We start from the raw sequence: 22,338 nt of genomic DNA on the forward strand, positions 1-22,338 counted from the left end.
TTTTCTTCTGCCTGGGCTATGTGACCATGAGCAGGTGTTTAACTTCACAGGGCTCAGGCTCTTAACCGACTGAATGAGGTCACCACCTCCCGTCAGGTAGAACGTGTTAAACATTTTGAACTCTTCGGATTAAGGCTAATTGCTACTGGGATTATATTTACTTATAATTAAGCAACTCTAAGCAGATCAGGTGCAAGTTATTAATAAGGAACAGACAAATGCTGTCTAAGGCAAAATTTGCATACAAGGTAATACATGATTATCCCAGTTGTTTACTGTGGAACGTGGGGTCCCATGAGGGAAAACAAAATACATCTCTTAGCCTTCCAGGTTTTTCCCTATCATGGTATAAAAACTTACTTGAGGCCAGGCACGGTGGCTCATGCCTGTAATCCCAGCGCTTTGGAGGCCGAGGTGCGGGGGGATCTCTTGAGGCCAGGAGTTCAAGACCAACTGGGCAACACAGCAAGACCTTGTTTCTTAAAAAAAAAAAACAAAAAACTACTTAAATATCAATAAGATAAATTCATGTATTCCTATAAAGACACATATCCCTGCAGAAAAGCCAGTCTACCATTTGTTTAGGAGAAACGGTTTTTAGATTCTCTTCTTCTAAAAAGTAATTTGACCTCTTTGCCTCATCCCAAATCCCTGAGATTTTGAAAGAATAAAGCCACCAACTTGGAGCTCTTTCAAAGGATTTATTTGCTACAGAATTGCTTGAGTCCACCAATGAGAAGAACTCAGGATTTCTGTGTTTAAAAGGATTTTGCTTACTGCTTTATTTTTACAAGTGCTGCCATATCCAAAAAGCACTTCTTTTTGCCAGCATTTGGCATGTCAAGAAGAGGTTAGAAAAAGTTAGAATCTATAGAATTGATGTCTAAAAATAGGAAAAAAAAATGAATATTTAATCCTCATTTGGATAGCTCCTGAGTTGAAATCACATTCATCTGCAAAATAACTTTTTTAGGTCAGAATGCTGTATTTTTAACCACAGATGCTGACCTTGACCTTGACTGGTGAATATTTCCAGGCACCGTATGGATGACAGGACAGATGCCAATCAGTTGGCCAAATCTGATATATGCCCTACCTGGCTTGTGAAAATTTTTAAGTATCTCTTAACCCCAAACCTCCTGGTTCTCTGAAACTGTCTTAATCTGATTCCCAATACTTTTAAAAACAAACAAAATATTCCCTGAAAGATCATACATATAAGTATTTGTTGCCTGTGAATAGATACAGAGAAACCAAGTACAAATGTGCATTAACAATTCAGCGACGTAGCTGTGGATCTCTGGATGGCTATGCAAGCTGTGAGAAAGTCCCCCACTGGCTTTGCACTTGCTGCACACCAGAGGCGACCATCCAGGCAGCATCAACCTGAAGAGGGGGTGAATCCCAGCAGCTGCTCGATGGGCTTAAACCGCCACTCGTCAGCCTCCAGCTCTTCTACCAAACCAGCTAGTTTTTCCATCCGAGCAACTTGCTGATCTGTAAAGAGTCGAGGAGAGAATACTATACAACAATGTATTACCCATGAGACTGCCACCAGCCACCAAGATGATGACTGGTATAAAAATAATTTCTAGGCCGAGTGCGGTGGATCATGCCTGTAACCCCAGCACTTTGGGAGGACGAGGCGGGCGGATCACGAGGTCAAGAGATCGAGACGATCCTGACCAACATGGTGAAACTCCGCCTCTATAAAAATACAAAAAATTTAGCTGGACGTGGTGGCATGCGCCTGTAGTCCCAGCTACTCGGGAGGCTGAGGCAAGAGAATCGCATGAACCCTGGAGGCAGAGGTTGCAGTGAACCAAGATTGTGCCACTGCATTCCAGCTTGGCGACAGAAAGTGAGACTCTGTCTCAAAAAAAAAAAAAAGTAAATTTCTAGATGGATTTTTTTCCCCCTCAAGATTCTTTTTTTTTTTTTTTTTTTTTTTTTTGCAGGGGGACAGAGACTTGCTTTGTTGCCCAGGTTGCAGTGCAATGGTGCCATCTCAGCTCACTGCAGCATCCGCCTCCTGGGTTCAAGTGATTCTCCCGCCTCAGCCTCCTGAGTAGCTGGGACTACAGGCATCCACCAGTGCCCGGCTGAGTTTTGTATTTTTGTAGAGATGGGATTTCACCATGTTTGCCAGGCTAGTCTCGAACTCCTGACCTCAGGTGATCTGCCTGCCTTGGCCTCCCAAAGTGCTGGGATTACAGACGTGAGCCACTGCACCTGACCCTCAAAATTCTCATAATGGGGTCTTATTCTATACTGGTCAGAGGCTTAATTTTTTTTTTCTTTTGTCTTTTTTTTTGAGACAGAGTTTCACTTTTGTTGCCCAGGCTGGAGTACAATGGCATGATCTCAGCTCACTGCAACTTCTGCCTCCTGAGTCCAAGCGATTCTCCTGCCTCAGCCTCCCGAGTAGCTGGGATTACAGGCATACGCCACCATGCCTGGCTAATTTTGTATTTTTAGCAGAAATGGGGTTTCTCCATGTTGGTCAGGCTGGTCTCGAACTCCCGACTTCAGGTGATCTGCCTGCCTCGCCCTCCCAAAGTGCTGGGATTACAGGCGTGAGCTACTGTGCCTGGCCTATTCTTTTTTTTTTTTTTGAGACGGAGCCTTGCTCTGTTGCCTAGGCTGGAGTGCAGTGGCACCATCTTGGCTCACTGCAAGCTCCGCCTCCCGGGTTCACACCATTCTCCTGCCTCAGCCTCCCGAGTAGCTAGGACTACAGGCACCCGCCACCATGCCCAGCTAATTTTTTTGTATTTTTAGTAGAGATGGGGTTTCACCGTGTTAGCCAGAATGGTCTTGATCTCCTGACCTTGTGATCCGCCTGCCTCGGCCTCCCAAAGTGCTGGGATTACAGGCGTGAGCCACAGGGCCTGGCCTTTTTTTTTAAGTCGGAGTTTCTTCTAATGTTAAAAGTCATTTTAGGCTAGGCATGGTGGCTCATGCCTGTAATCCCAGCACTTTGGGATGCCAAGGCAGGTGGATCACAAGGTCAAGAGATCGAGACCATCCTGGCTAACATGGTTAAACTCAGTCTCTACTAAAAATACAAAAATTAGCTGGGCGTGGTGGTGGGTGCCTGTAGTCCCAGCTATTTGGGAGGCTGAGGAAGGAGAATCACTTGAACCCAGGAGGCGAAGGTTGCAGTGAGCCACGATCATGCCATTATATTCCAGCCCGGGAGACAGTGAGAGACTCTATCTCAAAAAATAAAAAAGTCATTTTAAAATAAAATGATCACATTTTCAGGATGTGCCCTATTCTTTTTTTTTCCAGAGACAGCGTCTCACTCTGTCACGAAGGCTGGAGTATGCCTCCTGGGTTCAAGCAATCCTCCCACGCCAGCCTCCCAAGTAGCTGGGACTACAGGCATGTGCCGCCACTCTCCACTAATTTATTTTTATATATATATATATATATATTTTATTTATTTATTTATTTATTTATTTATTTTAGAGATGGGTTCTCACCATGTTGCCCAGGTCAGTCTTGAACTCCTGGGGTCAAGCAGTCCTCTTGCTTCAGCCTCCCAAAATGCTGGGATAAGAGGTGTGAGCTACCGCACCCGGCTCTGTTCTTAAAACAAGTACGCATCCTCTACGCCATAGTGATTTGTGGACTAAAATCCAAGCGTCAGAGGCAATTACAGCTTTTCCCCCTACATAATGTTTCAATGGAGAAATGGTCTGGTGGGGGAACACAGTTTGTTGATGCAGAAATGAAGGCCTAGTGGGGCTTAATGTAACAGAAAAGGTGTTACCAGGATGTTAGAGTATAGATAGACCAGGAGGTATTTACAAATACTTGGAGATAATGATGGTAACCAGTGGAGGACAACAGTAAAAGGAGGTTTTGGACAGGAGAGGAAAAAGCAACACAAGAGAAGCAGGAAGCACTGACTCCCTGGACAACCAACTTTTTTGTTTTTCAGACAGGGTCTCACTCTGTTGCCTAGGCTAGAGTGCAGTGGTGCGATTCCAGCTCATTGCAGCCTCAACTTCCCGGGCTCAAGTGATGCTCCCACCTCAGCCTCCCAAGTAGCTGGACTGCAGGTGTGCGCCACCATGCTTGACTAATTTTTTTTTTGTAGAGATGTGGTTTCACCATCTTGGCCAGGCTGGTCTCGAACTCCTGACCTCAAGTGATCCACCTGCCTCAGCCTCCCAAAGTGCTGGGATGACAGACGTGAGACACTGCACCCGGCCCCAACCTTAGGGCTCAATGTGGACATTATGACTAGATTAAGACCTAGAATGTTCTTAAATTTAGGAAGTCCACTAAAATAGCCTTGCTGAGTTTGGGGGTTTTTGTCACAGCCTCATCCAACCCCCAGCAAATTTATTCTCACAGTCAAGTACACAACACTCATGTGCTTACCATGTTTCACCTGTTTAAGCGTGGATGCCACTTGATAGCTAAAAACAGATTCACAGAGGAATCTCTCAGAGCCATCTACAAACAAAAGGAGAAAAGGTTTTAATCTTCTGTAAGGGTTTTATGGCTTCTGATAAACCAAATAAACTTGTTTATTCTTTTCCCTGCTTCTACATTCAGGGTCTAGTTCTCAGTGTTTACAAAGATGGTATCTGTTTCATTTAGAACTAAGACTGTTATAAAAGCTATTTATTCTATACCTAGAATATTAAAATAGTCCCTCTACTTAAGAGTTTAAAAATAGTGTTTAAAAAAACAAAAACAAGAAACCTCAGTCTGATGTCCTGGTCAACACTTCCCTCTTCCCAACCTGAGAGTTCCTTAATGTTGTCCTGTATGTCAAGCAAACACTGGCAGCTGACACATTTGGCCATGTGGCTGGCTCCTGTGGTATCAAAATATAAAGGTTCACCAAAACTCCAAATCATTTTCAGTCTAAAAACAAAGCTGAGGAAAAAACAATTGTTGATTTTTAATATATCAAATTACATCACTCTGATAAACACAGAGCACTGCTGGGAAATGTCATTCTGTGAACGCAAACTATAACCTTGATTTTCCAACTGAACCAAAACACTGCAATTTGGATGATGATAAGAGTATGGTGCAAGTTCAGAACCTAGCATTGTACTGGTGCCAAGAACTGCCCAATAAGAAGGGGCCAACTCAGTTGCCACAGCACTTGGAAGATGATCATGAAACACAAGCTAGTTCATGTTATTCCTTGTCAGGCAAGAGCTGATACAGCAAAACATATTCTCAAAAATTTACGGCTCATGTAGAAACATTTGATTTTTAAAAGGGTAGCAGAAACCATTTGGGGGATGTACCTTATTGCGAAAATCCTAAAACAAATGGGGAGAGAGGACACAGCTGTCCTTTTTCAGGCAGTACTTCATGTCAGCACTACTAGGCCTCAAGCATTCACCCATCAATCATGGGTTGTTGTGTTGGCAAGGTATTAAGTGGCAAGGAGACAGGACTAACACATTCTGGCCTCATGCTGAGTTTCACACAAGGGAGATCTTATTTCAGAAGTCACAATAACCAATTACAAAAAAAAAAAAATAACCAAAACTATAGCTACTGTATCCAAAGAGCTTGAATATATAACCAAGAGGGCATCCTTCCAATATTGTCTTCAAAGTGATCAAAAAAAAAAAAAAAAAGAGAAAAAGAAAAAAATGAAAGTATAATTATTGGGATGTATACTCTTTATATTCTTCAGAGAGAGTGTTACATTCTGTAAATTCAAACTTTTTTTTTTTTTGAGACCGAGTCTCACTCTATTGCCCAGGCTGGAGTGCAGTGGCACAATCTTGGCTAACTGCAACTTTCACCTCCTGGGTTCAAGCAATTCTCCCTGCCTCAGCTTCCAGAGTAGCTGGGACTACAGGCGCCCGCCACCACGCCTGGCTAATTTTTATATTTTTTAGTAGAGACAGGGTTTCACCATGTTGGCCAGGCTGGTCTCGAACTCCTGACCTCAGGTGATCCACCTGCCTTGGCCTCCCAATGTGCTGGGATTACAGGCATGAGCCACCACGCCCGGCCTTCAAACCTCTTTTAAACATACTGTGTGATATGGGATATGATCCCATCTTCTCCACCCAGTCCCATTTCTCTGGCTGAATATAAGTCACTTCTGAGCTGCTGATCACCAAACTGGGCAAATAAATATTTTCATTTTAAATTAACAAAATAATAGCTGGGTGTGGAGGCAGAGATTGCAGTGAACTGAGATGGTGCCACTGCACTTCAGCCTAGGTGACAGAGTGAGAATCCATCTAAAAAAAAAAAAAGGTAATAACTATTACACTGACAATCCAGTTTAAAGATCTAGACAAGGTAATACATAACTGAGTTTTTTTTTTAGATAAGAGCAATGAACAGCAAATAACTATAAATTCCATGACAGGAAGAGGGACTGTTGAGAACATTTGACACCAATGATGTAATTTATTATAGGTCTTCTGTGTAAATGGTATGTCAGTAGTCATCATCCTATTCATACTCTTGCTTAAAAAGTCCAATTATAACTCATACTTTATTTTAGAAAGAGGAAAGCATAGATAGAGTTTACCTCCCAGGTGGTTTGATCCTGAACTTCAGGATTACACACATGGCAGTGGGAATTATGGACTGTAAGGATCAGGCCAACATGTATATGGAAGCTCCTGAAGTGCCCCCTCTCACTTACATTTAATCACAGGCACCATTAGGATAAAATGGTTGTGATATTTGCACATTTTCCTTGGTAATGAACTTCAAAGCAAAAGGATATAAGCTAAACTTTCAAAAAGGCACCTCTGCATGTCACTCTACCACACCATATGCCTGTGGAACACACTTTTGCTGATTTGCAGCTCCCTATTAACCACAAAGTCCAACTACTTCTTAGCCACCCTATTAGATGTGATATCAGTACCAGTCTAAAGCCTGGAGAGCAGAGTCAGCTGGGGGCAATCTCTTCCATTTAGAGACTGTAATGAAACCCTTTGTAACACAGCAAGTAGCAATACATCAGCTTTCCTCATAAGGGACAAGCAAAGGTTATAAACAGGGAAAAGTTCAGTAAATTACCCAAATCTAACACCATCGCCAACTCTAATAAATTAGGATGGTAACAAATACATTAAAAAGAATACTACCTCACAGTAGGAAATTAGACAATGCCAGATAATTTATACTTCAGTGGCTACAATGTCTCTAAAATACAGCCACTGATGGGCTGGAAGGCAGTCTTTAATGTGCTCAGTAGTAACTGGGTGAGGACAATTTTGGTCAAGGGCAGGAGAATGCTGAAAACTGCTGCTTATGTGAGGTGTCTGTTCTCAGACAGCAGAGGCACAAAAAAGTTAATTCACAAGGTTAACTACAGATGATTTGGGTTTACTATCCTAGACTCATGAGGATATAACATCAAGTTGAACCTGCTGAGATTAAAAACAGCATCCATCCTTGATTCCTAACTGGTTTTGTTCCTTACTCTTGACAGGCAACCCTGTGCTCTATTTTCATATTCTTTTTTTTTTTTTTTTTTTTTTTAATGGAGTCTCGCTCTGTCGCCCAGGCTGGGGGGCAGTGGCATGATCTCAGCTCACTGCAACCTCCACCTCCTGGGTTCAAGCAATTCTCTCAGCCTCCCGAGTAGCTGGCACTATAGGCGCATGCCACGATGCTTGTTTTTATTTTGGTATTTTTAGTAGAGGCCGGGTTTCACCATATTGGTTAGGCTGGTCTCAAACTCCTGACCTCAGGTGATCCGCCCGCCTCGGCCTCCCAAAGTGCTGGGATTACAGGTGTGAGGCACCATGCCCGGCCTCTATTTTCATATTCTATTAAACTATTACTGGTCAGGTACATGTGTGTTAGATTTATTGTATAATAGAACAGTATCACCTACAAACATGGTAGAAAATGCTTCCAAATCCAACATCCTTACATTAAGAGTACTCTTTTCAATTTAATATTCTTGATTTGACCAAGAATATTAAATGGGTTTAGGGGTTGCTATCTCTACATTATTTTTCACAGTCTTTAAGTGTAAGCAGCTTTAAGATTATCGGTAAACTTGAAATCTAAGAAACAAAATCAAAACTGTGCACTGTGTATTTATACTTACTGTAAATGTATCCTACAACAGAGACCCAACACATTTCTGCATGAAGCATATTGATGGAATAAAAATGGATAGATCTATAACTCATTAGAACATCAACATTCAGACTAATCTTAGAAGCCTTTCTTCTTCAATATCTCCACATAATTTGGTGTATACTGACAAAAAATGCTGATAGCTTTGAGACTGTGGAGGTACCTCCTGTATTAAATTCCTCTTATAGCTAAAATTTAAATGACTTTAATCTTAGAGCTCCATTATTGAATACTGATTCTTCTGCTGCTATAAAACTCATTAAGCAATTTAAATGTCTCCCACTTTTGATTTGTTTTGTGGGAAACTTCCTCAATACTAGATCTCTGCTGCATGTAAATGAAGTCATAATATAGTTTTAGCACCAAATATGGTAACAGGGCCCCAATTGTTCACTACTTCCAACCAGACTCAGTAAAACTAACTTGAGTATTTAGTTAACACAATTAAAGAAAATAAAAAGGCAAAGAGAGAAGTATATATATCACTAATTACATATGCTACCTGGTCATCTACTTCACCACTAGTCATAATCCAAACCAATGCTAGGGAGCTCTACGGTCCCAGAGTCCCCCCGTGGTTTCCTGTCACAAATGATTTTGGGCTTAACCCATAACTCTTTTTATTATTTCTGATTATTCAGCATCCCCAAGGCCAACTACAGTTTGTATCTTTATTTTTTTTGAGACAAGGTCTCCATCACCCAGGCTGGAGTGCAGTGATGTAATCACAGCTCACTGCAGCCGCCACCTCCCAGGCTCAGGTGAACCTCCCACCTCACCTTCCTAAGTAGCTGGGACTACAGCCACATGCCATCACACCCAGCTAATTTTTGTATTTTTTCTAGAGACAGGATTTCATCATGTTGCCCAGGCTGGTCTCAAACTCCTGGGTTCAAGCAATCTGCCTGCCTCAGCCTCCCAAAGTGCTGGGATTACAGGTGTGAGCCACTATGCCTGGCCGATAGTTTGTATCTTTCTCACAGATATTCCTAGATTAGTTAAAAAATATATTTGTGTAAATTTGAAATATTAAGGCCAGGCACAGTGGCTCATGCCTGTAATCATAGCACTTTGGGAGGCTGGGGTGGGCAGATCACTTGAGGTCAGGAGTTGAAGCCCAGCCGGGGAAACATGGCGAAACTCTGTCTCTACTAAAAATACAAAAAAATTAGCCAGGTGTGGTGGTGGGCACCTGTAATCCCAGCTACTTGGGAGGCTGGGGCAGGAGAATCACTTGAACCTGGGAGGCAGAAGGTGCAGTGAGCCAAGATTGAGCCACTGCACACCAGCCTGGGCAACAGAGCGAGACTCCATCTCAACAACAACAACAAAACAACAAAAAAATTGCAATACTTAAAGGAAAAAAGATCAATATATAATTAAGCACTAAAATGCTAGAATCAAGTAAATTTTGAATCTTTAATAGGTTATTCCCCAAAGCTTTTTTTTTTTTGAGATAGAGTCTTGCTCTGTTGCCAGGCTGGAGTGCAGTGGCACATTATCGGCTCACTGCAACCTCTGCCTACCAGGTTCAAGTGATTCTCCTGCCTCGGCCTCCCGAGTAGCTGGACTACAGGGGCGCGCCACCACATCCAGCTAATTTTTTTTGTATTTTTAGTAGCGATGGGGTTTCACCATGTTAGCCAGGATGGTCTCGACCTCCTGACCTTGTGATCTGCCTGCCTTGGCCTCCCAAAAATGTTGGGATTATAGGCATGAGCCACCGTGCCCGGTCTCCCAGTGCTTTTAAAAAATTTATTATTATTATTTTTTGAGACACAGTTCCATTCTGTCACCCAGGCTGGAGTGCAGTGGCATGACCATGGCTCATTGCAACCTTGAACTCCTGGGCTCAAACAATCCTCACGCCTTGGCTTCCCAAAATACTGGAATTTTAGGTTTGAGCCACCACTTCTGGTCCCAGTGTTTTTCAAAATATGGAAGACTGCCTTCATGAGAAGAGCTTGGATACTGGTAAAAAATGAACTCCTGAGCTACACCCTAGACTAATTCAGAAGCTCTAAGGTGGGCCCAGAAATACGCATTTTATTTATTTATTTATATATTTTTTTGAGATGGAGTCTTGCTCTGTCACCCAGGCTGGACTGCAGTGGCACAACACTGGCTCACCGCAACCTCTGCCTTCTGGGTTCAAATGATTCTCCTGCCTCAGCCTCCGGATTAGCTGGGATTACAGGCACCTGCCACCATGCCTGGCTAATTTTTGTATTTTTAATACAGAAAGTGTTTCACCATGTTGGGCAGGCTGGTCTCAAACTCCTGACCTCAGGTGATCCACCCGCCTCGGCCTCCCAAAGTGCTGGGATTACGGGCGTGAGCTACAGTGCCTGGCCAGAAATGTGCATTTTAAGTAAACTCTTCAGGTGATTTTTATGCCTCCTGGTAAGAATTATTAGTCTAGCTCTTCAAATGACATGGTTACAGCCTGTACCCTGATCTTGGCCAGTCAGTTAGCCAATGATGCTGAACAAGATGGTGAATGATTTGATGCAAATCTGGCTCTGGTGCTAGAAAAACCACACAGCATCATGCTGCAGTGGGTCAGGAGTCATGTTCATATAAAAGGGCACTGTATTAGCTTTTATTCCCTCTTAGAACCTTTCTGACAGGGTGAATCTAACTGTAGATTAATCATACTATAAAAAAACACATCAAACCTACTACCATGGGAGGTAGACAGGTGCCAGGATAAAGCAAACTGGAGTAGGAGGTCAAGAGAATTCCTGGATTCGGTGCTGACTCTGTTTTTTTTTTTTTTTTTTTTTTTTTTTTGAGACGGAGTCTCGCTTTGTCCCCCAGGCTGGAGTGCTGTAGCTCGGTCTTGACTCACTGCATGCTCTGCCTTCCGGGTTCACGCCATTCTCCTGCCTCAGCCTCCCGAGTAGCTGGGACTACAGGCGCCCGCCACCACGCCCAGCTAATTTTTTTTTTTTTGTATTTTTTAGTAGAGACGGGGTTTCACCGTGTTAGCCAGGATGGTCTTGATCTCCTGACCTCGTGATCCGCCCGCCTCGGCCTCCCAAAGTGCTGGGATTACAGGTGTGAGCCACCGTGCCCAGCCAACTCTGTTTTTTTGAGACAGAGTCTCATTTTGTTGCCCAGGCTGGAGTGCAGTGGCATGATCTCGGCACATGGCAACTTCTACTGTTCAGGTGATTCTCCTGTCTCAGCCTTTCCAGTAGCTGGGATTACAGGCGCCTACCACCATGCTCGGCTAATTTTTGTATTTTTAGTAGAGATGGGGTTTCACCATGTTGGCCAGGCTGGTCTCGAACTCCTGGCCTCAAGTTATCCGCCTGCCTCGGCCTCCCAAAGTGCTGGAATAACACGGATAAGCCACGGTGCCCAGCCCTACCTCTGCCTTTAACCTGGTCAAATCACTTAACTTTTCTGGATCTAAATAACTTTAGATGACTTCCTTGATTTCCAAAGTCCTTTTCAGCTCCAACATTCTGATTCTGGAGCAAGACTGTTTTTAAATATATTATTTTGAGATGGGGACAAGAGATGAAATGTAGAGCTGAAATCAGGGCAAACTCATCTTTAATCCACTTAATAGCTTCTTCACAATTAATATTCATTGCAGGTCTGAATCCAATTATTCAGAAAGCAGCATGAGATCACCTTCTAACATCTCTCCAGCTCCTTTGGGGTAGGTGAAAAGGGCTTTCCGTGGTGGGGCAAGGTCTGAGACACTGAAACCAGATCCAGTGACAGAACTTCCACTGACCCCACCAGCTGAGGAGGATGATGATGAAGCAGCCATTTCCTCTCTAGCAGAGTTCTTACTTCACTACAGAGAAAGAAAAACAGCAATTGGCAAGTTTATGGAAGTGGGAGTGACAACACTTCATTCTAGCTGCCGTAAGGGTCAGCATGCAGTTTTATAAAGAGTTAGCTCCCCGTTTTTCTATCCTCTCTACTTTCATGATATTTTATTGATGTCTCAGGAAAAAATATCAGTCAGGTTTTGAATTGAAAATAAGCTTAAGAATAGTATATCTACTTAAAACATGAATTCCTACCATTAGCAAACTGTTTATGTCAACTGAGATTGACTGTGGGTGATTCATGAGTTATGAAGGGGTGATATGGCAGTGCCAAGGCAGAAATTTGACTGAGGAAATAAGTTATATGAGGATAAAAGCATCACACTTCACAGGACAGTTTGTCTTGGATACATCCTGATCAAGCCACATAAATAAATTATAATATTTTCCAAATAAAATTCTAGAGTAACACTGTGTTCTGTTCCCAGGGAAGGGGAACTAGTTAGGAAATACCTATTGGCCTTCTCATTAAAAATTAACTTTTGGCCAGGCACGGTGGCTCACGCTTGTAGTCCCAGCACTTTGGGAGGTGGAGGCAGATAGATCACCTGAGGTCAGGAGTTCAAGACCAGCCTGGCCAACATGACGAAACCCTGTCTCTACTAAAAATACAAAAAAAATTAGCCAGGCGTGGTGGTGGGCGCCTCTCATCCCAGCTACTCCGGAGGCTGATGCAAGAGAATCGCTTGAACCCGGGAGGCAGAGGTTGTAGTGAGCCTGGGTGACAGAACAGGACTCTCTCTCAAAAAAAAAATTAACCTTTTCATTCAAATGTAATACCCAAACTTATCACTTGGTGGCGTGCCAAAACCGGAACAAAAAGTTCAGGAAACAATCTTGGAAATCATGGCCTATTATGAACAGAGCACCTGTGAGTGTTTAACCTTATTTCATATCAAAAAATGCAAATGTTATAGAGAAAACTGTCCTGAATACATGACACCTTACTAAAGTTCAAAACAAACACTCTCTTTGCCACAGAAGCTTACACGACTTTAACAAAAATTCTAAAAAGTGTATATGGTATTTCATTTCTTTTCTTTTTTTTTTTTGAGACACAGTCTCGCTCTTGTCACCCATACTAGAGTGGCATGATAGCAGCTCACTACAACCTCCACCTCCTAGGTTCAAGCGATTCTCCTGTCTCAGCCTCCCAAGTAGCTGGAATTACAGGCATGAGCCACCGTGTCCAGCTAATTTTTGTAGTTTTAGCAGACACGGGGCTTCACCACATTGGCCACGCTGGTCTCGAACTCCTAACCTCAGGTGATCTACCTGCCTCGGCCTCCCAAAGTGCTGGGATTACGGACATAAGCCACTGCATCTGGCCTCTTTCCATTTTTTTTTTTACAACAGAGACGAGGTCTTGCTACGTTGCCCAGTCTGGTGTGTATATATGTATGTACGTATGTATTTATTTACGTAGTTTCACCTGTCGGCAGGCTGGAGTGCAATGGCGCGATCTCTGCTCACTGCAACCTCTGCCTCCCAGGTTCAAGCGATTCTCCTGCCTCAGCCTCCTGAGTAGCTGAGACTACAGGCGCCGTCACCAAGCCCAGCTAATTTTTGTATTTTTAGTTGAGACGGGGTTTCACCATGTTGGCCAGGATGGTCTCCATCTCTTGACCTCGTGATCTGCCTGCCTCGGCCTCCCAAAGTGCTGGGATTACAGGCATGAACCATCGTGCCCAGTCAGTCTGGTCTTTAACTCCTGGTCTCAAGTTATCCTCCCACCTTGGTTTCCCAAAGTCTCACTGCGCTCAGCTCTCTAAAAAGTGTATACAGTATTTTGTAAAGAAAAAATGGCAAGGTGCGGTTGCTCACACCTGTAATCCCAGCACTTTGGGAGGCCAAGGTGGGTAGATCACGAGGTCAGGAGTTCGAGACCAGCCTGGCCAACACAGTGAAACCCCATTTCTACTAAAAATACAAAAATTAGCTGGTCGTGGTGGTGCGCGCCTGTAATCCCAGCTACTCAGGAGGCTGAGGCAGGAGAATCGCTTGAATCCGGGAGGTGGCGGTTGCAGAGAGCCAAGACTGCACCATTGCACTCCAGCCTGGGTAATAGAGTGAGACTCCATCTCAAAACAAACAAACAAACAAAAAAATTAGCCAGCTGTGGTGGTGGGCGCCTGTAGCCTCAGCTACTCAGCAGACTGAGGCAGGAGAATCACTTGAACCTGGGAGGTGGAGGTTGCAGTAAGCTGAGATCACTCCATTGCACTCCAGCCTGTGTGACAGAGCAGACTCTGTCTCAAAAAAAAAAAAAAAGGTTTAGTGCCATGCTGTCTAATAGAACTTTCTGCCACGATGGAAATGTTCCAGTGTTCTATTTCTGCACTGCACAATATGGTAGCCACTAGCTTCATGTTGCACCTATAAACTGGTATGACTGAAGAACTGTATTTTAAATTTTATTTAATATTAATTAAAATTTAAGTAGTCACATGTGGCTATTGGCTGCTGTAATGGATAAAGTTCTAGTATTTAGATTAAAAATAACTTTATATTGATTTGTACACTTTAAAATGGCTAGTGGTTAATTTTATGTTATGTGAATTTTAACCCAATTAGAAGAAAGGACTTCAAAAAGGATTGTAGGCTGGTGGCTAATGCCTATAATGCCAGTACTTTGGGAGGCCGAGGCGGGCAGATCACCTGAGGTCAGGAGTTCAAGAACAGCCTGGTCAACATGGCGAAACTCCATCTCTACTAAAATACAAAAATGAGCTGGGCATGGTGGCAGGTGCTTGTAATTCCAGCTACTTGGGAGGCTGAGGTAGGAGAATAGCTTGAACTCAGGAGATGGAGGTTTCAGTGAGCCGAGATGGTGCCATTGCATTCCAGCTTGGGCCACTAGAGCAAAACTCCATCTCGGGGAGCGGGGGTGGGGAGGAGGAAAATGGATTGTAAATGAATTTTTCTCCATAATGGTCAGACAGAATTTTAGCTGAGCTGTTGTTTTTTTTGGCCAGTCAGGTGAAGCAGTGGGAGTGGAAAAGGAACAAAGAAATCTGTAACTGGTGGTGATTAGTTAGTGGAAACACCACTGTACCTAGACCAGACTGTTTTCTTTTTTTTTTTTTTTTTGCTAGTTGCAAAATGAACATATTTATTATAAAAAAGTTGAAACCTATTGTTTTGAGGCAAGCTCTCACTCTGTCACCCAGGCTGAAGTGCAGTGGCGTGATCATGGCTATTGCAGCCTCAATCTCCTGCGCTCAAGCAATCCTCCAACCTCTCAACCTCCCAAGTCGCTGGGACCACAGGTGCATTCCACCATGCTCAGCTATTTTTTTTTACTTTTAGTAGAGACAACTTCTCGCCATGTTGCCCCCAGGCTAGTACAGATCTCCTGGGCTCAAGCAATTTTCCCACCTTGGCCTCCCAAAGTGTTGAGATTACAGGTGTGAGCCACCATGCCTGACTGAAACTTATGTTTTTTTCTTTTCTTTTTTTTTGAGACAGAGTTTCCCTCTTGTTGCCCAGGCTGGAGTGCAGTGCCGCAATCTCGGCTCACCGCAATTTCTGCCTCCCGAGTTCAAGCAATTCTCCTGCCTCAGCTTCCCGCGTAGCTGGGATTACGAGCATGCGCCACCATGCCCGGCTAATTTTGTATTTTTAGTAGAAATGGGGTTTCTCCATGTTGGTCAGGCCGGTCTTGAACTCCCGACCTCAGGTGATCCACCTGCCTTGGCCTCCCAAAGTGCTGGGATTACAGGCATGAGCCACCGCACCTGGCCATGTTTTTTGAAAATAGAAAAAAGTGAGGAAATGAAATACAAATATAAAATTTATATACATAAAATCCAGTTTCCTAGTAAGGAAAATGATATAGTATGTCTTGAAACACTGGCTGTTCTGTTTGCCTTAATTTTGTGATGAAGATTTAAGGTTGTTAGAGAAGCAGAGCTTGGTTTTTGACTTCATTACATGTCTATAAGTAACACTGATTAATAGTGAAGTGGGAACCCGGAACAACGGTAGAACAGCTATTATAACAAGACTGTCAGCAAAAATGCAAATTGATTAATGACATTTTATTTTATTTTATTTTTTTGGAGACAGAGTCTCACTATGTTTCCCAGGCTGGAATGCAGTGGCACGATCTTGGTTAACTCCAGCCTTGACCTCCTGGGTACAAGTTATCCTCTCACCTCAGTCTCGCGAGTAGCTGGGACTACAGGTGCGTGCCACCAAACCCCACTAATTTTGTTTATTTTTTGTGGAGATAAAGTCTCACTATGTTGCTCAGGCTGGTCTCCAATTCCTGAGCTCAAGTGATTCTCCCACCTCAGCCTCTCAAAGTGCTGGGATTACAGGCCTGAGCCACTCTGCTCAGCGGACATTTTCAATCTTGTTATTAGATCACTCTTCCTTTTTTCTCTGAGCTCTGATAACTTTCCAAATTGTACTCATATCCACAGAGGCAACAACTTTTGGAGTTAGATTAATATCCAATCTTCCGGAATACACTGGGTCAAAACATAGCCTGACAAGTTTTTGAATTGTTTTTGAATTTAAGCAGTAAGGGATCAGGTCCAAATCTCTAAGTGAATACCTGGTGGGATTCAAATAAAGTATACAGACAACTTAGCCACCTTTTGTAGAGTAGCTCAGTCTTTATTTCCCATCAGTTCAGAGTAGAACCCACGGTGAACTGTTTATATATCTCACCTAAGATTTAAAACTCTATTTTTCCTACACCCTGATAAATGCTCTATTCAGTTGCAAATGCTTTATACTTTATATTTTGAAGTCAGGTGCTCAGCAGAGCACCCAAGCAACTGCCAGAGTGAGGACAGCTTCTAAAGGTAGCCACAGTGTGACTTCTAAGCTGAATATAATCAAAGGAATTCCCTTTCATCCTGTTTTCTTTCAAACTCTCAGAACTTCTATCGTTCCATACACAAAACAGCCAGAGTTAAAAACTGGAGCACAGAATTAGCACAAAGCTAACTTTAAATAAGCAGTTTTCTGCTGAGGTGGAAGGATAAACCTAAATAATTTCTAGCTCTAAAGATTTCAGTTAAATTTTGAACGCTACCAGCAAGTGGTAAATGAGAGTAAAGCAAAACTAATAAACCCTAGGTTGTAACTGCTCTCAGGGCAGGCATTAACTGATCACCAGAACCAAACATAACACCTGGCCTATGGTAAGGAAGTAGCTGTTCATTTCAGTAAATGTTTGCTGAGTGAATTAAATATTTCACAGAAACCACAGATTCTTTAAAAGTCATCTAACCCAACTTCCTCATTTTATACATGAAAAAATAAAACTGAGGTGTAGAGACAATTTTAGCTTATCTGCTGTGACATTCTGAAGCAATGGCTTGTTGGCATGTCATTTGTCATGTGCAAGGTAAAGCAGCATAGTGGGTAAGATTATGAAGCCTCTCTGAGTTCTGGTTTTGCTACTCACTTGCTGCAAGACTGTGGACAAATCATTTCACCCATTTATGCCTAGTGTTCCATTATTGGAACGCTAAGCATGTGGAAGTTATTTATATCCTACTGCTCAAGGTCATTGCCAAGGTCTGATGGCAAAAATGTAAAAAATTGGAACTTCTGGTGTGTTTTTTTTTTTTTTTGAGATGGAGTTTCGCTCTTATTGCCCAGGCTGGAGTGCAACGGCACGATCTTGGCTCACCGCAACCTCCGCGTCCGCCTCCCACTCCGGGATCTTTTTGTTCCTTGGTTGTCTTATCTGCAAAACGGGAAACAGGTTGAGTACCCTTCATCCAAAATGCTTGGGACTGGAGGTATTTTGGATTTCGGATTTTTTTCCAGGTTTTGAGATATTTGCATTATACGTAACGATTAAGCCTCCCAAATCCGAAAATCTAAAATTCAAAATGCTCCAAAAAGCACTTCCTTTGACCATCCCGTCAGTGCTCAAAAGTTTTAAATTTTGGAGGATTTTGGATTTCTAGATTAAGGATACTCAACCTGTAATAACATCACCTACCTCACACAGGTGTGACAAAGATTAATAAATACACGTAAAACACTTGGAACGGTTACAGGCTTAGCAAACACTTCATAAATCTTGGCTATTCAAAATCATTAACGGAGAGTTACTCTTGAGTGTTTTTTCCTATGCAGATCCCAGTTTTTCATACTTACTATGAAAAAACCTCATGGAAAAAGTCTTAATTCTCTCCATCTAACAGAGTTAGCAAGCTCCCAGAGGGGAAAGAATCTGCTCAGGAGGAGGGCCAATACCTTCTATTAGGCACTTTACACTTTCATTTTTATTTTTTTATTTTTTTTGAGACGGAGTCTCGCTCTATTAAGTGCTTCTATTAAGCACTCCAGGCTGGAGTGCAGTGGTGCGATCTCGGCTCACTGCAAGCTCTGCTCCCCGGGTTCACGCCATTCTCCCGTCTCAGCCTCCCGAGTTGCTGGGACTACAGGCGCCCGCCACCACTCCTGGCTAATTTTTTGTATTTTTTTTAGTAGAAACGGGGTTTCACCATGTTAGCCAGGATAATCTTGATCTCCCGACCTCGTGATCCGGCCCGCCTCGGCCTCCCAAAGTGCTGGGATTACAGGTGTGAGCCACTGCGCCCTGCCTACACTTACATTTTAAGGTTCATGATCTTAAGAAACATCCTGCCACCTTCGAAGTCTTTCTACCCTCAATGCCGAGCACAGAACCTGGGTCACAGTGTTTCCACAGTGCTTCCTGAGCATTTCGGATGAATGAATGAAGAACAAATGACAGAACGCAGGGCTCAGCAAAGGTTATGCAGGAGATAGACAAGCATGGTGTCATCAGTATTGGTTCATTACGGATTTTTTTCTCATTGTGCAGATCTATTCGCACAACTCTATTTTCAACTAGTCTGCGAGGCCCACCAGAGGTGCTCAGTAATGTTCTGTTGAACAAATACTGATGAAGTATCCTGGGACTGGCCGGGCGCGGTGGCTCAAGCCTGTAATCCCAGCACTTTGGGAGGCCGAGACGGGCGGATCACGAGGTCAGGAGATCGAGACCAACCTGGCTAACACGGTGAAACCCTGTCTCTACTAAAAATACAAAAAAACTAGCCGGGCGAGGTGGCGGGCGCCTGTAGTCCCAGTCACTTAGGAGGCTGAGGCAGGAGAATGGCGTAAACCCGGGAGGCAGAGGTTGCAGTGAGCTGAGTTCCGGCCATTGCACTCCAGCCCGGGCAACAGAGCAAGACTCCGTCTCAAAAAAAAAAAAAAAAAAAAAGTATCCTGGGATTTGGCCCTGTCAGGGAAGTTGGGGCTGACAGTGGACATCCTCACAGGAGAGTAACGATGCTTTGTGGACAGATTGCTGTGTCCGAGCTAAGATGCTTAAACATTTACTTCATGTACGGCAGGGATGACCTCGCATTCATAGCTTTTTTTTTTTTTTTTTTTTTTTTTTTTGAGACGCAGTCTCCCTCTGTCGCCCAGGCCGGAATGCAGTGGCACAATCTCGGCTCACTGCAAGCTCCGCCTCCCGGGTTCACGCCATTCTCCTGCCTCAGCCTCCCGAGTAGCTGGGACTACAGGCGCCTGCCACCACGCCCGGCTAATTTTGTTTTGTATTTAACACGGTGAAACCCCGTGTTAGCCAGTATGGTCTCGATCTCCTGACCTCGTGATCCGCCTGCCTCGGCCTCCCAAAGTGCTGGGATTACAGGCGTGGGCCACCGCGCCCGGCCTTCATAGTTTTATGAATATAAATTCCTTTCCTTTCTAACACACATATGCCTATTTTCTTAAAAAGAGTAATTCCTTAAAAGTTCCTACCCTAGTACAAAGGCAAATCATTATAAGCAATCATTAGATTCCATCATCAAAAAATCGTTCCACTTCAAAACAGCTGGATTACAACCCAAACCAAATAGACGCCGCAGCTGTAACCGGGAGTGGGGTGGGCGTGGAGAGAAAGTGGCCAGAGAGGGGAGCGGTCAGAACACCAGCGGCTCCCAAGCTAACTCCTAACCACATTTCCCACCCAGCTGGGTCCCCAGGAAACGACGCCATCGGCGCTGTCCCACTGCGCAGGCGCCACCCCTTGGCCCGCATGCGCACTCAGTCAAACCCGGCCTGGGAAAATTTCCTGTCGCACGTCTGCTACAGCAGTCTCCTGTTTCTCCTACCTTCTCCATTTTTCTAGTCCCTGCAGGTAGGATCCTAGGGGTTAACTCCCTTTTCACCAAGCTCCCGAGGGCCCTTGAGCCCTCGGCCTCTTACCTCAGCGTCTTTAGCACTTTCCCCTACAGCCCCGCCCCCAGGACCAGCCGGAGCGGTCACGCTCACCACGACGAGGACGGCGGCGTGCTCGCGCCTCCACGGAGGGGCCCACGGCGAAGGCGGCGTGCGCGCGCCCGTGCCGTAGTGGGCGTGGCCGGGGCGGAGACGCGAGGAGGGGAGCAGAGAAGGCGCTCGTGGAGAGGAATTCCGGGTCCTTTGCCTCCTCGCCCTACCTTGGTTTACCTGCAGCCGCCTAGTCCTCTTCTGCTCCTTCTCTTTGATGATTCGGGGTCTCGGCTTCCCTCTTCCTCTCCAAACCACCTCGAAGCAGGGTTAAGTTGGTTATTCCCGCCTTTCATTCCGAGCAGTCTCGTAGCGCAGGGCCATGTAGGACAGGTAGATGCTGCATTTGCTGTCTCCGCGACGACTACCTGTTTTTCCGGAGCTCTTGTTCTGAGGGCCCGACTTTCACCTTAGTCTGCTTTTGTGGGGAACTTTTTTTTTTTTTAGCTTTCGCCTTGAAAGTGTTTTTTCATTGAGAACTTTAGAGGCCTCAGGGAATAGACCACTGGGTTGTGATGTCATCGACTATTGCTAATGATGTGCTCTTTTCCTCTATCCATGTCGGTTTACCTTCTATGTTGTTATTTCTCACAAAACCTCTTCTTGGTTCTGTAAGCACACAAATAATCAATTATTATTTTATTTTATTTATTTTTTTGAGACGAAGTCTCGCTCTGTCACCCAGGCTGGAGTGCAGTGGCGCGATCTCAGCTCACTGCAACCTCCGCCTCTCAGGCTTAAGCGGTTCTCGTGCCACATCAGCCTTTCGAGTAGCTGGGATTACAGGCGCCCGCCACCAAGCCCGGCTACTTTTTGTATTTGCAGTAGAGACGGGTTTCACCATCTTGGCCAGGCTGGTGTTGAACTCCTGACCTCAGATGATCCTCCCACCTCGGCCTCCCAAAGTGCTGGGATTACAGACGTGAGCCACCGCGTCCACGTTGGCTTGAGCGTTAGTGTATTTAGTAAGGATCAACTTGTTTTCTTTGGAACTCTTCAGTATTTTGGGCTTCAAGACTACGCTGTACGTGGTAGGAATATTGGCTGAATTTAACTTCAGCTAGCCTATAAGGAACCTTTGTTTCCTAAATTATGGATCCATTAAGTGGTGTGACCAGAAGCTTCGCTTCTCAGTGAGTGATGTGCATTTTGTTGGGCAGTGGCCTGTAGAAACTGGATTCCTCCCCTCAGCAGTATATTGGTCTGAGAACCATATTGGTTAAGTTGTTATTAATTTACTGGTTTGACAGGCAACTGAAACTGATTGTTTTGTGTGAATTTCTAGCACCTCTGAAAGTACTTAGGGGCTTTTTTTTTTTCTAGATGGTTAAGTGTATTAAATATTCCTCATTGTCTTTATCTTGCTAGATAGAGTTTGCTGGGCGCAGTGGCTTACTCCTGTAATCCCAGCACTTTGGGAGGCTGAGGCTGGTGGATCACCTGAGGCCAGGAGTTCCAGACCAGCCTGGCCAAAATGACGAAACCCAGTCTGTACTAAAAATAACAAAAAATTAGCCGGGGATGGTGGCGGATGCCTGCAGTTCCGGCAACTTGGAAGGCTGAGGCAGGAGAATCACTTGAACCCGGGAGGCAGAGGTTACAGTAAGCAGAGATTGTGTCATTGCATTCCAGCCTGGGCGACAAGAGCGAGACACCGTCTCAAAAAAAAAAAAAAAAAAGATACTGTGCAAATGATTAGATAACCACTGAAGTTCGCATTTTACTTATTAGGTTAAAGTAATAAAGAGAGCTTTATTCTCTCTTTCAAAGGCTGCCTTTTATTTTTAATCCCTTTTTTTTGAGAAACAGGGTGTCGCCATGTTGCCCAGGCTGGTTTCAAACTGTTGGGCTCAAGCAGTCCTCCTTCCTCAGCCTCCCAAAGTGCTGGGAGTACAGATGTAAGCCACCATGCCCGGCCCTTTTCTCTTTTTCTTTTTTTTTAAGACGGAGTTGGGCTCTGTTGCCCAGGCTGGAGTGCAGCGGTGCGATCTCAGCTCACTGCAACCTCTGCCTCCCGGGTTCAAGAGATTCTCCTGCCTCACCCTCCCGAGTACCTGGGATTACAGGCGTGTGCCACCATGCCCAGCTAATTTTTGTATTT

The 22,338-nt window shown here is 44.3% G+C and overlaps 2 protein-coding genes across 6 annotated transcripts in view; one reads left to right on the top strand and one right to left on the bottom strand.

The window, feature by feature from the left end:
- Positions 1–681: 681 nt before the first annotated feature.
- ANAPC16 (anaphase promoting complex subunit 16) lies at positions 682–20,300 on the bottom strand. Of its 3 annotated transcripts, XM_007963119.3 has the most exons (5): positions 20,175–20,290; positions 17,611–17,667; positions 11,755–11,923; positions 4,396–4,470; positions 682–1,497 (listed from the first exon to the last, which is right to left on the bottom strand). In XM_007963119.3, exons 3-5 carry the CDS (start codon positions 11,894–11,896, stop codon positions 1,382–1,384), a joined length of 333 nt encoding a protein of 110 aa, XP_007961310.1. In that variant the 5' UTR covers positions 11,897–11,923; positions 17,611–17,667; positions 20,175–20,290; the 3' UTR covers positions 682–1,381. The 3 variants fall into 3 exon arrangements, with proteins under 3 accessions (XP_007961310.1, XP_007961309.1, XP_007961311.1); XM_007963118.3 differs by lacking the exon at positions 17,611–17,667 and having other exon boundaries at positions 20,175–20,300; XM_007963120.3 differs by lacking the exons at positions 17,611–17,667; positions 20,175–20,290 and adding an exon at positions 20,081–20,145.
- The window catches only part of ASCC1 (activating signal cointegrator 1 complex subunit 1), a 113,698-nt gene continuing 111,340 nt past the window's right edge, over positions 19,981–22,338 (top strand). Inside the window, exon 1 of one of the 3 annotated variants that reach the window (XM_007963117.3) lies at positions 19,981–20,106. The gene's annotated coding sequence lies outside the window, so the exon portion shown is untranslated. Of the gene's footprint in view, positions 20,107–20,320; positions 20,507–20,548; positions 20,571–22,338 lie in introns of those variants that run through there. The other 2 variants (XM_038009082.2, XM_038009083.2) reach the window with 2 other exon arrangements.

Source organism: Chlorocebus sabaeus, chromosome 9 (assembly GCF_047675955.1).
Source record: "Chlorocebus sabaeus isolate Y175 chromosome 9, mChlSab1.0.hap1, whole genome shotgun sequence".
Classification (NCBI taxonomy): Eukaryota; Metazoa; Chordata; class Mammalia; order Primates; family Cercopithecidae; genus Chlorocebus; species Chlorocebus sabaeus.